The following is a 12575-nucleotide window of genomic DNA, read 5'->3' as shown; positions in this document are numbered from 1 at the left end:
TCACTGGAAAATAAGATATGCTATGTATTAGGTAGCTGTCAGAGGCGTCTGGACCTTTACCACCTACCTGCAGCCAGGTATTCACAGTCACTCCAGCAGCTAGGCGCTACTGAAGGCTAACGTTAGCAGAAACAGCGACGCATTTTGGGCTCGTACGTGCGTTGATTTTAACGCTTTATTTTTGTTTTAAACTCACCCGTGTTTTTTCCACTTTGTCCTTTTTCTTTCTTTTTCAGATGCCTAGTGTCACGGTGAAAGATGTCAACCAGCAGGAGTTTGTCAGGGCTCTGTCAGCTTTCCTCAAAAAGTAAGTTGAGATGAAAACACAAACGGAGCAGCTGCATGACTGGCCGCTGTCCGCCTGTCAATCACTGCGGCGCAGAGTGAGTGGAAGTGAAGGGTCAAATAAACTTTGATATGGTGACGAGAAAGTGTCTTTAGTAACTTTTATAAAGATGTTGTTTTTTGTTTTGCTTTGCTTTGCTTTTTTTTTGTCAAAAAGTTATCTCAAGAAAGTAAAACGTCAAAAACACCTAAATTAAAATTGAAATTAATGAGCAAAATTACTTAAGAGTATTGAGTTATTTTATACGGTGGCCCTGATGGCTCAACTCACTGCAACTTCAGAAAACACATGCAAAGACACAAAATGTGCAACACAGACTGGAATAGACTGTATTTATTGTCTTTGCAACAAGCAAAAGTGCTAGAAAGAAAAGAAATGGAGAGATTCAATCCTCCTTAGGTGCCATTAAAAAAAGAAGTACAAAAAAAACACAGGTGAAAAAAAATGTGTATGTGATAAATAAGAAAGAAAGAATAACACTGTCTTGTAAGCACAATTCACATAAAAAAAACCCAACTCAGTTATTGCACAAATATGTTTCAGTCAGTCAGCTGTGTTTAGTGCAGTCTGCCCTTGCATAAAAGCGGTTTCTACTGCAAAAACTCTCAACACAGTGGAAGTGAAGTGTTTCTGGTGATGGATCCAGCTAAGATAACAGTTTTAGCTATAATGAAAATGAGGTATGCCCATCTGTTGTTTCCATAAAATTTGCTTTAACACAATATTCTCATTTTTTTTATATGAATAATGTGATATTGATGTTTTATTAAACCAAACCAACTTACATTATTTTTCAGATAGGGCTACAATTAACAGTTCAGTAGCCATCTTCATAACTTATAAATTCAAGAAGAATTGAACAAATCTGTTCCCCATCTGTCACTTTTTTTTGTGTCCCTGGAAACACTTACATTGTGTTGTGAGTTTGCAGCAATTGTGTGGTCAAATTGATCATTGTTTTCTTACATTTGTTGCATTTGTATCTTTGTAGGTAGGTTGCAGTGCATTGAGCTCTCAGGGCCACCATACTTTTACAAAATATCCTTGTTTTTTACTTTTTTTTTTTTTTTTTTACATGTTGGATCTCCATGGACATGGGGAATTTTCAGTCTCATCTTCAGTTCCACCTAGGCTATATCTCATAGCAAACAAAGCCGTAATATTAATACAGCTGAGTTAATATAGTCTGTGTTGAATAAATCCTGCCTTCCCGTGCCATATGTTGTTTGAGCTAATGGCCCAGTCAGTTGATTCATCACATCAACCGATAATTGATTTTTCAGGTCTGGCAAACTGAAGGTCCCAGAGTGGGTTGACACAGTGAAGCTTGCCAGGCACAAGGAGCTGGCTCCATGTGATGACAACTGGTTTTACACCAGAGCAGGTTGGTCACACTGCAAGTGTTTCATCAGTTTATTTGCAGCAGCTGTAACAATTAGTTGGATCGATTGAAATGCTAAAAAAAGAAAAGAAAAAAGAAAACCTTCAGATTCCAGCTTCTTTAATATCATGAATTGCAGCTTCTCTTTAACTAGACTCTTTCGCTGTTGGGTTTTGTTTACTGTTGGATGGCAGCATCCTGGGTTCTGAGTTCTGGGCATGCGTCCATGTTTCCTTGCATTGCAGTTAACCAAAATAGATAAATAAATATGTGAAACGAATTTGTCAATATTTATAGGATAGTTTATGCTCTATACCAGCGACTCTCACACCCACGTGTTGTACAAGCAACATGTTTATAAGGATTACTTTTGGGAAACCTCATGAGATTTTACACAAAATAAAACACTTCACAGTCTCGACATGTGATCATCTCAAGGGCTCCTTCTTGTCTCTGGGCCATATTTTAGGAACCCATGTGGTATATGATAATACACCTTGTGTAATATTGGCCCATCCTATCAGGTTTTCGACAGCTGGTACAGTATACACTGTAGAGGCATATGCACACAACCCTCCCTCGGCTGCTGTATGTTATCTGCTCAGGCTCAGTGACTTCACAATAGTATAAGAAGAATTTCTCACATTTGATAAGCTGGTATGTTTGATTTCATGTCTTTTGGGTGGAAAAAAGTCAAGACTGTTCCAGACGATTAAACAGGGGCATATTGTGAAGTATATGCTATATACTGTTTGTACATCTCGCCAGCATCCACCGCCCGCCACCTATACCTCCGAGGAGGGGTGGGCGTGGGCTCCATGATCAAGATCTATGGAGGGCGTCAGAGGAACGGCGTATGCCCCGCCCACTTCAGCGTGGGCTCCAGGAATGTGGCGAGGAAGGTCCTGCAGGCTCTGGAGGGCCTCAAGATGGTAGAGAAGGACCCCAGCGGGTAAGAGAGGGAGGGGGGATGCTGTGAAGTGGTGAATAAGTAATGGATGGATTTTCTTAATTCACTTCATTTGCTTACAGTGGACGGAGACTTACCCCCCAGGGTCAGCGAGATCTGGATAGGATCGCAGGTCAGGTGGGTTGCATGTCCCAATATGGACATTTTACCGTCATCCTCTCCAGGGTGACCTCTGTATGTTTTATTTAAATAATTACTTCAATAAAAGTGATTTATGATCATACTTTTCATCTACATACAAGCTATTTATTCATTCATAAAATGTATTCAAACCCTTTGTTTATTACATTTTTCCTCTGGTTTGTAGACACAAGTTATCTAGTTTTATCCAGAAAAAGGGAAAGAAGAGTAATTTCAGTGATTGATAGTAATATAGATTAACTATACAGAATTAAGTATAGTTAAGCCAATAGATATAATGGATATAGTTTTAAAATACTTTCACCTGTCATTATATTTAACTGAAATTATTCCTAATTTTAAAACACATTTTAACCAAAAAGATAAGAATACTTGTCCACCATGTCGACTCCACAAATGAGTGGCTCCCTCTTGTGTTGCGTGTCAGTTATTGCCATAATGATGATGATTAAAACTAAAACTGCTTTAATGTTTGTATTTATGTAGTTAAGTTTAATGTTTACATTTACGCCACTCCTAAATATTTTTTATGACCTGTGCAGATGCTTCTCTGTTTGATAAGACTGCACGACCGTCCCCTCCTGCTCCCTCAGTCTTTATCTCTGTGTGTTTAGGTTGCCTCAGCAAACAAGAAACAGCGAAGTTTACAAAGCGCCATCTGAGGAATGCATGCAAAGAATCCAGACGAGTGAAATGCAGTTATGCCTTTCTGCTTATTTACTCAAGTTTGCTTGTTTCCCTTATCACTCCAGTGCCCACATTACAAAAGGCATTTCATAGAGATGTGTCTATAGTATGCATGCGTCTATAGCGCAGTCAGTGCAAATTAAATATCACACATGGATGTTTGACAAAAGCTTCAGGTTTCTTTGTCATTTGAAATTCATGATGAATTTAAAAACAGCTGTGGTGTAGCACACAACGGGCACAGGAGCACTGAGAATGAAGTATTACCCAGCAAGAGCATTTCAGTGTCGTTTTGCCAACATCTGTGAAACTCAGTGTAAAAAAATAACAACAAACGAAATGGATGCTAATATATATATATATAGTATATTTTTATTGATTTATTCAATCCTTTGTTGGTTGCAAAATGTTATGCTGAAACATTTTATTCATGAAAAGTATGTGATGTACATGAGAATACACAATGTGTATTGATTAAACTGAGTGAACTGAAGTGGTGTTGCTGTGTCAGGTATGGGTGAGTGTGTGTCTTTAGTTGTTGCGCATAACAGTGCTGATCCAGCTGTTGTAGCGGCACACGCGGGCGTAGACACTGGGATGTCCCTGCATGGCGCAGTCGTAACCCCAGGACACGACTCCCTGCAGCTGACCGTTACACACCAGGGGGCCACCGGAGTCTCCCTGCAAACACAGGCAGAAGAATAGAGGGGGAGGGGGAGGGGATAGGGGGGGTTTCAATGTCACTGTTAGTGCTCACACATCCTGTAACTCAGGAACAATAACACCAGGCTGAAAAGCAGTGTTTTGCTGCCCTCTCTGGTTAAGAGTCTCCAGCCTGTTTCACCTCTGGGTGTGGTCAGAACGTGTGCTTTGTTGCAACTGTACAGTAACCACCACACAGGAGTGGTTTTTTGTACTGTGTACGTGCATCACAGCAGCAAGGTGACAGGTTACATCCCTACAGGTTGGCAAACACAAGACTGAAAGAGGGTTTTACATAACTCTTTCAGAAAGAAAGAAAAAAGTACATTCACAGAATCAACTTATTAATCCTTAAAACCAGGAGGGCCTGTGTTATATTGTCCTTACATTCATCGTTCATCACATTATAAATAAGAATACTCTGTTATAGTAAATTTTATGGGAAGAGTAATTCAGATGGGCACACCTGTTTATATTAAGTACCTAAGTAAGTATTAGTCATCACATAACGGCATATTCAAAGTTCCTGTACATCCAGTGCTGCCCTACCCGTACCCATCCAATAATATATTGATATCAACAATATATTGTGATAAAACCACCATGTCAGCAGGATATAAGCTGCTTAATGTTTTACTGGTGTAGGTGGTTTTAAGTTGGACATTCAAAGTCAATTACTCCCCAAAATTAAATTTGTTACTATTTCATATAAATACCAGTACCATTTAATGATTATAGCATTACACTCTGAGTATGTTCCCAAATGTGCTTCTACCAGATCCTTTCTATGATGTTTACTCTCTATTATAGTTAGTCTGATAATGAAGCACTGAATAAAGAGGAAACGTGACTCTTGCATCTTCCTCCTGCACTGACAAGCAGGGGCAGTGGTGGTAATAAAGTGGATATAGGGCTAGATATATGCATCATTTGCATTAATAAAAAAAGCACAATAAGCATGCACAGTGTACTTTTGTTGTGCTCAGAATCAGAATCACACCACTGAGTCCCAGACTGCTTGCACTGCAGGAAGGCGATGCACCGTCATGTAGCACCTGACTCCCTCTGTGTTCGCTGTGGTTCGGTCCGACTCACTTGGCAGCTGCTGGCGCCTCCTGCCATGAATCCGGAGCAAACCATGTTGTCGGTGAAGAGGCCTTGGTAGGCGTTCCTGCAGATCCTGTCATCGATGATGGGCTGCCTCAGGCACTGCAGCCTGTCGGGGAAGCTGTCTGGGGAGCAGGAAGGCAAGTCTCAGTTCCTGGACCAAGCAGTATGTAAATACTATATTTTCCTCCGTATCACATAGGTATAATGAAATCATCAAGTCTGTAATATGAGTAATGTTGTCATCAGTCGATTTACTTTTGTCTATAGAAAATATAGAAAATCAATTTTCCCTATTTAGGTAATTAATGCTTAATTTATCAGATAATTGTTTGGTGGTTGCCATTTTGTGAAGATTTGCAGTTTCCCTATTTTTTTTTTTCATAAAAAGCAATATCAAGATGTCACATTAGGCTCTGGGACATTTTGGACTAAATAATTAATTAATTTATCAGTAGCATTGCCACTTTAAAAGCATAAGATCATTTTCAGAGTATTTTGCTTCAGTTGATGCAAAATGTGTCATGCATGAAGTAAAAAGAAAGCCAAGCCTCCCTGTCATCTGTCACTTCAGACATGGTGTGCACAAAAGAACTATGTTTGAGATCCTATATGTCTGAATCAGACGTGTGTGTGTGTGTGTGTGTATGGATTAAATGCACTTTTTCTCTGTTGTGAGAGACCTTCCTAAAAGTGACAAAGTTGAACCTTGCCGGTCACATCAGTTCATTCCCTTAAATAATACAGCTTGTCTTTTATGATCAGCAGTGACTCACACCCACACGCTGACAGGGTCAGACTCTTCAGGCTGCTGTCTATCAGTCCTGTTTTTCTTTATCCCACTGCAGTATGACTATATCAACTTTTCTGACAACACTTACAACCTTCTCCTCACTCCACTTCTTTGTGTTTTAGGCCTCAGAGACTCAACTTACTGCCATTGGCGGACATGTTGCCCCAGCCGGACACCATGCAGTTCTCGTCGGCCACGGGGCAGCGAGTGGGCAGAGCCACGGTCCGGACGTAGTTGTTGAGGGTGGCGGGGCGGCTCAGTTTGATCAGCATGATGTCGTTGTCCAGGTTGTAGCTGTTGTACTGTGGGTGCTTGATCATTTTGGCGCCATCGATGAACTGCTCAGTGCCCTCGTTGACAGCGATGTTGTGCTCGCCGAGACGGACCTGGATACGACTGGTGGAAGTAATGAGAGAGTTCTCTTTAAAATAATGTCTGCATCATTTGATCCTCATGGGCCTGTAGAGCATTTCCTTGTATTTTCACTTACAAAGCAAAAAGTTTGCTTTACAATAGCTACACTAAGCTACTGGTCATACCAGAAAAAATATAGGCTGAAAACTTTCAAACCTGAGAGTCTATTAAACTGAGCAAGAAGGAGTTTCTTTTAAATTGAGTTTAAAATTGGGATTGTTATTTATTCTTCCACTAAATTCCACATTCCAGAAATTAACCTTAATTTGTTTTAGTTGGACATATAGCCTAGGCTGAGTGACAAATTAGCGCAAGCAGTCAGCAGATTTTTAACATACCACATTTGTTGCATACTACACTGAGCTGCAAATGAATCTAATCCTGGTATCTGTGCACTATATCAATATGCTGTTTCATAGCATCTAAAAGTCACGCTCCCTTCAAAACTGTGTTAAGCAGGTTTTACATTTTCATAGGAAAATGTCTCTGCAATCATCTCAAATGTCAGTTTAAAACTTCAACATAAGAGATGAAGAAATCTCCACTGAGTATATGAGTCTTAAACATGTCTGGAGATGTTGAAAATCCTCAGTAAAGCATACAAGGTGACTCAGAAGGTTATGTCCTGTACTTACGACTTGTAGCAGTGAGCAGCGGACACCACCCACTGGCTGGAGATCAGGGATCCACCGCAGAAGTGGTATCCAGCGTTCAGAGACACCTGGTAGGGGACAGAGTTTCTGGGACACTCATACCCTCCAACGATCTTATCGTCAGCAGCAGCAACTGAAACAACATATAACAGTACAGTAAAGCATGACATAGGGAAACATCATAGAAACACTCATACAGAGTGGTGTATGAATAAATGTTTTTAGTAATGAAACAATTACATAATACATTGTATCAAGTTTATATTTTAAAACAGAAAAGATGAATAAAATTGGTTTGTCTCTTACAGGCTGCTCCGAGCAGAGTCAGGAAAACCAGGGCCTTCATGGTGACAGTGGTTGAATGTAAGCGACAGCCCGCAGTGAAACTCCTTATATACACACCTGTCCTGTACTTTATATGTATTTGCAACTTTCTCAAGGTCAGGAAAGTGAGAGGTAAAAACGTTGTGGGAAAGAGCCATATGGCCGAAAGAAGCAGAGAGACCTTGGGATGAAAAAACAGCAGGTCATTTAAGGGAATTTCTGATTGAAGTGTTAATCTGACAGTTATGTAACCAGCAATTATGTAAGTCCAGTGATGATTATATATGCATATGGATATGCACAGAGGACAATGTCAAACTATATAAAAAAAATAATGATAATAATCTTAACTGCAGCTGATCAGTTTTAGACACAGAAAACGATGTGACATAAAACAGATGTTGCCTATGGTGTGTTTATTTGTCCAGAAATACAGCAGCAGCGTGTCCTCAGTGTGCAGGTGTCACAGCTCTGCGTTTCCTCCGACTCCACAGAAAAACCCGATAAGACTGTTGCAAAACTGCAGCAGCAACGCAGGAGAAAATGCAGCGTCAGAGAACGTTGACCGTGTCCCCCCAACCTGAGGGACAGGACCCCCCCCCCTCAACGGTACGGTACCTCTCGGGGACGTATGCAGCCAGCGATGAGTCAGCACTGTTCAGAGGGTAAGTCACAACGGGGGAGAACGAGGGGCGTACATGTACGGTACTCTAAGTTACACTGACTCTTTTTTGACCCTCGTATACAAAACAGGGTTAAAATCTACTACCTTGTGACAGACTGCATGTTTTTGAGTTTTCAATTTTCCTCATCTCAGACTACTCAGTTGGAAACTAGCATTAGCTATAATCTCTGTATGTAGAGCATCAGTCACATTGACTTGTTTGTAATGAGTGGAGGTGTTAACCTGCATTGTCCCTATCAAATAAACTAAATTAAATTAAACAAAAAAAGCAACTTTACAAATCTATGTCAGAAAATCAAAGATCATATAAGCAAAAATAGACATTTAAAAATTCCTGCAACCCTTTGAATTTACCTCATGATCATGTACAGCCTAGTTAATATGTTTTGAGTTAATTAGTCAAAGCAAATACAGTCTAACACTGTTTGACAATATGAATTAGATAAAGTGAGTACAGAATTTGTATAAGGTTTTTCATAGAGCTGATGTCAGCATGAAGGACATAGATTTTTTTTAACTTCATCAGGAAATAATTTACTTCCTTTTTGTTTCATTTTGTTTTACCTTGGTGAGTTAAATGGCCAGCAGCGTATTGGTTTTTAATTACATTTTTTTTTAATTCCTGATGGTGATGCTGAAGGCACCTTCTAATGTTTGTGTGAAATTGTCAGATTTGATTTCATCATTGTGTTTTTTGTTGTTGTTTTTAAATAGCTGACATGAATAATTTGACACCGCATTTTCTTAATTATCAAGTTTGTCTAGTGCTGCATTCATGTGTGTGTGTTTACATATCACCAATGATATTCAGTTAAGATCGCTGAACGGTAAAAACACTGGCAAGTGAAAATTCTGAACATTTCAAATTTTTATTGAACATAAATAAAAAAAAATGCAGATAAAAAAATATTTAACAGGTTTAGAAATTCTTTATACAACTATATACAGGGAAAGGATTCACTGTGCGACGATAAAGTAACAAAGCTTTCCATGTCAAATTCAATTATTAATTCTAAAAAGACAAAATAAATATCCACAGCACGCAGCCTTCAGCATGAAGTTTAGGATCTCATCTACATCCATCAGCTGGATGGAGACGCACGCAGGAAGAATTGGGCACACAAAAGAAAAAACAAAACAAAACAGTGGCCACCTCTGCTCACAAAATAATTGCAGGCATAATAGTAAGTCAATTTTTAATAGTATTGATCTTGGTTGTTTTCATATTGAAAAGTTGTAATGATTGGAAAGATTGAACAGTGAGGAAATGAAGGAAGCAGTTTTTGTATAATGAAATAAAATCATGCTTCATAACACCGTTGAGGTAGTACACCAGTGAGAGACAAAAACAGGGGCAAGAGGGTGAAAAACAAAAAACAAGACTTAAGTTAGGATCATTACTCAGCAGTAGCTTCAGTTCTATTAGTCGGCCTTCACTTACAAACAGGAAGTTAAAAGCTCAAACACATTTAGTTCCATCAGCTTGTTGAATATACATTTATTGTTCAAATATACAAAAATACAAAAAGATTCATAAGGGGCAGAGCAGAGCAAGATCACTATTATTCCGAAAACTCCCTCATAGACCTTAAAAATACACAAACGGCACAAATGAACAAATAAAGAACAGACCGTTATAGTGGGATAAAAGCGTTTAGGTCACAGCAGGTCTGCTGTTACAAATAAAAACAAGACATTTCAACTGAGTGAAGGTGAATGGGGGGGGGGAAGAGAAAAGGTTTGGGTGACTATATTAAAACTACCATTTAGGGTAAATGTCACCAGCACCTAAAACATCAGAGTCCCTGTGATATCCTCCAGAGTGACTTTAAAATGTAGCTGCTCTACAATGTACACGAGGTGCTTCGAGTTCAATGTATTTACATTGTTCTCTCTGCTGAGATGCTGGTGCTGCCGGAGAGCGTCCTGTCAAAGTTAAGGTGCTGAATCAAAGAAATTCTTCCTTCTCTGAGCTCCCGTATTTACAAAGACACCAGCATAATAATGGATCCCTCTTCACACAGTAATGAATGATTGCAGTCAGGCTATTTTAGTTTTGCACCATTCATTGTCAGGCCCCAGCTGAAGCAGAGTTCAATGGAGGAATTTGACAATGTAAAACAGAGAGTGTGTGTTGTGTGAGATGGTCAAACAGTACATGAATCCAAGGAAAGAAAGAAGAAGAAGAAGGAAAAAAAAAAAGAACAATCCAGCAGTGTGAAACTGTATAAATAGTCTTCATCCCGAGCTTCGGCATATGGCTCTAATCTGGTTCTGTCACTTCAGAGGACAGAGGATAAACAAAAGCATCCTGCCCTTGTCCAGTTTTTAAATTAAGCTTCCACTGAAGTGAAGACTCAGTAGATCAATTTCTGTGTGCGTCAGCAACCTCACTCTTATGGCTACATCACAACAGTCACCTTCATCAACTCAACAAAGTCCGCCTCCTAAATTCAAGTGCATTAAACAAAATGGCTATCGGTACGTGGTGTGTGTGCGTGTGCAGGTGTGTGCGTGTGATGCTGTACTAATTCAGGAAGCGACGGCAGCGCTTTGTCCCGCAGTTGCAGTGCAGCTTGCTGTCCTCGTCCTCGATGGGGAACTTGTAGTCGTAGGTGAGCTCCTCTCCGCGGTAGATCTTCCTCAGGGCGAAGATGACGATGTGCTTGCGCCCGTCCACGTTGATGACGCGCGAGTAGCAGTTGGGCTCGCACGAGTGGTTGATGAAACGAGCCGCGTTGCCATACATCGTCGCGTCCACCACGTCGAAGTCGTCGATGCGGAACATGTAGCAGCCGATTCCCTGAAGAAGAGAAAATACCCGATAGATTTAGAGATTTATTTATTTGACCACATTCAACTGTTGAACTACAGTTTGTGCAGTTTTTTTGTAGATGTACGATACAAAATGACTCATATTTAGACAGAAATACTCAAAAGCTGTAATCTAAGCTCAGACAAACAACAATGAACATGCAAAACTATGAGCTCAAGAACCCAAATGACTGGTGGATCTACCTCTGGGCTGTGAGGGTCTGAATGTGCCAGCCAGGTTACTTTTAAAAAGTAATGAATTATAGTTACTTGTTTCTTCCCCCAACACTGAGTGAGTAACTGAGTTACTATACTATAAAAGTAACTAATTACCTGGAAAAATAACTATTGCATAACTTTTTTCTATAAAAAGGCTCAAATGTCAAATTACTTGGACCCTGTTTCTAAAAAATAAAGTTTAAAACGATAAAAAATGTACTCGGATTCACTTAAACCTGTATCTGTATGGAAGAGTCCTTACTCTACCTAACTCAATCGTCATCACTCACTATGTGGCTGCCTCGCCCTTCCCCCTCACCCGCCCTAACCAAAGAAAAAAAAAAAAAAAAGCTCCCATCCATCGCTGAGAGAGCCGGCCTGGGTGAAAGCCGCTCCACTGAGTCAAGTATAGCTGAGTACATGGGCGTGATAGTGGGGGGAAAAGGGGACCTGACTACCCAGGGCCCGAGTAGGGAGAGGGCCCATGAAAATCCTGCAATTATTATTTTTTGGTGTGATGTTTTAATTTCGAATGAATTGGGCCCCCCAATTAATTGGTGCAATAGTTTATTTCAAATATATTGATAACATCACAAGAGAATGAACTCCTTGTCAAAGTCCTCCCAACATATTGGACATTCTGGAGGCCCCCTCTTGGAGGCGTAAGATGGTTTAGTCCGCCCATAGACAGCGACCAGCGAAAAGTGTAACGTCAGTGAGCCCAGATTGAATGAGGCTAGCTTTCATCATGCCACCCAAAAAACATAAATCGGGGTATCAGCAAAAGAAAGAGCGGAAAGAAAAAGAAAGAAGGCAGAATTAGGGGAAGCAACTGTTAAAGGGATAGTTCAACATTTTGGCAAATTGGTCCAATGCCATAATCCCTATAGTTTTAGGAGTAGATTTGTTTCCTTTAATTGTTGGTGCAAGCTATTTTTAGATCGGCGGAGATATGATATGAGATAATAACAGAATGTTGTGAGTTGTTTTCGAGGTAAATGCAAAGCCAGTATAGTGCCGAAAAGAGACTGCTTGCCGAAAAACTGCCCACAACAGAAACGCACTTTGGCGGCTTTGTATAAATTTACCTCAAAAACAACTCTGCGCTTCGTGCACTGGCATGGATAGGGGCCCACTGACATTACGAGTGTACAGGGCCCAGAATTTGGTGCTACGCCCCTGGCTGAGTAGCCTGAGTAACGGCGCATTTTATTGTCAGTAACGGTAGAGGCGTTATAACAGGTAAACGGTAACTTCTTTGATTACTCGTTACTGAAGAAAGTAGTGTGTTAGTAACGCAGTTTATTTATAATGCCGTTATTTCCCAGAACTTCAGAAC

At 40.1% G+C, this 12575-nt stretch overlaps 3 protein-coding genes across 6 annotated transcripts in view; 1 reads left to right on the top strand and 2 right to left on the bottom strand.

Moving 5' to 3' along the window:
• Nucleotides 1-235: 235 nt before the first annotated feature.
• On the top strand, nucleotides 236-4018 carry LOC146978615 (small ribosomal subunit protein eS19). The gene is made up of 5 exons (XM_085791434.1): nucleotides 236-307; nucleotides 1630-1730; nucleotides 2496-2679; nucleotides 2760-2814; nucleotides 3453-4018. Exons 1-5 carry the CDS (start codon nucleotides 237-239, stop codon nucleotides 3498-3500), a joined length of 459 nt encoding a protein of 152 aa, XP_085647560.1. The 5' UTR covers nucleotide 236; the 3' UTR covers nucleotides 3501-4018.
• LOC146978614 (trypsin-3-like) lies at nucleotides 3795-7588 on the bottom strand. 2 transcript variants are annotated; one of them, XM_085791432.1, is made up of 5 exons: nucleotides 7501-7588; nucleotides 7177-7327; nucleotides 6266-6523; nucleotides 5323-5455; nucleotides 3795-4206 (listed from the first exon to the last, which is right to left on the bottom strand). In XM_085791432.1, exons 1-5 carry the CDS (start codon nucleotides 7538-7540, stop codon nucleotides 4057-4059), a joined length of 732 nt encoding a protein of 243 aa, XP_085647558.1. In that variant the 5' UTR covers nucleotides 7541-7588; the 3' UTR covers nucleotides 3795-4056. The 2 variants fall into 2 exon arrangements, with proteins under 2 accessions (XP_085647558.1, XP_085647559.1); XM_085791433.1 differs by having other exon boundaries at nucleotides 5323-5459; nucleotides 6270-6523.
• A 2066-nt stretch (nucleotides 7589-9654) lies between these two features.
• Nucleotides 9655-12575, bottom strand: part of kmt2ba (lysine (K)-specific methyltransferase 2Ba) — a 35216-nt gene continuing 32295 nt past the window's right edge. For all 3 annotated transcript variants that reach the window (XM_085791428.1, XM_085791429.1, XM_085791430.1), the window contains exon 36: nucleotides 9655-11006. In XM_085791428.1, the coding sequence (XP_085647554.1) occupies nucleotides 10731-11006 (276 nt within the window). In that variant the 3' untranslated portion in view covers nucleotides 9655-10730. The remainder of the gene's footprint in view (nucleotides 11007-12575) is intronic.

This window comes from Trachurus japonicus, chromosome 11 (genome assembly GCF_045865225.1).
Source record: "Trachurus japonicus isolate A0001 chromosome 11, Traja_1.0".
NCBI classification, from domain to species: Eukaryota; Metazoa; Chordata; class Actinopteri; order Carangiformes; family Carangidae; genus Trachurus; species Trachurus japonicus.
The sequence above is the reverse complement of the archived record's forward strand: the minus strand, read 5'-3'. Positions and strand labels throughout refer to the sequence as shown.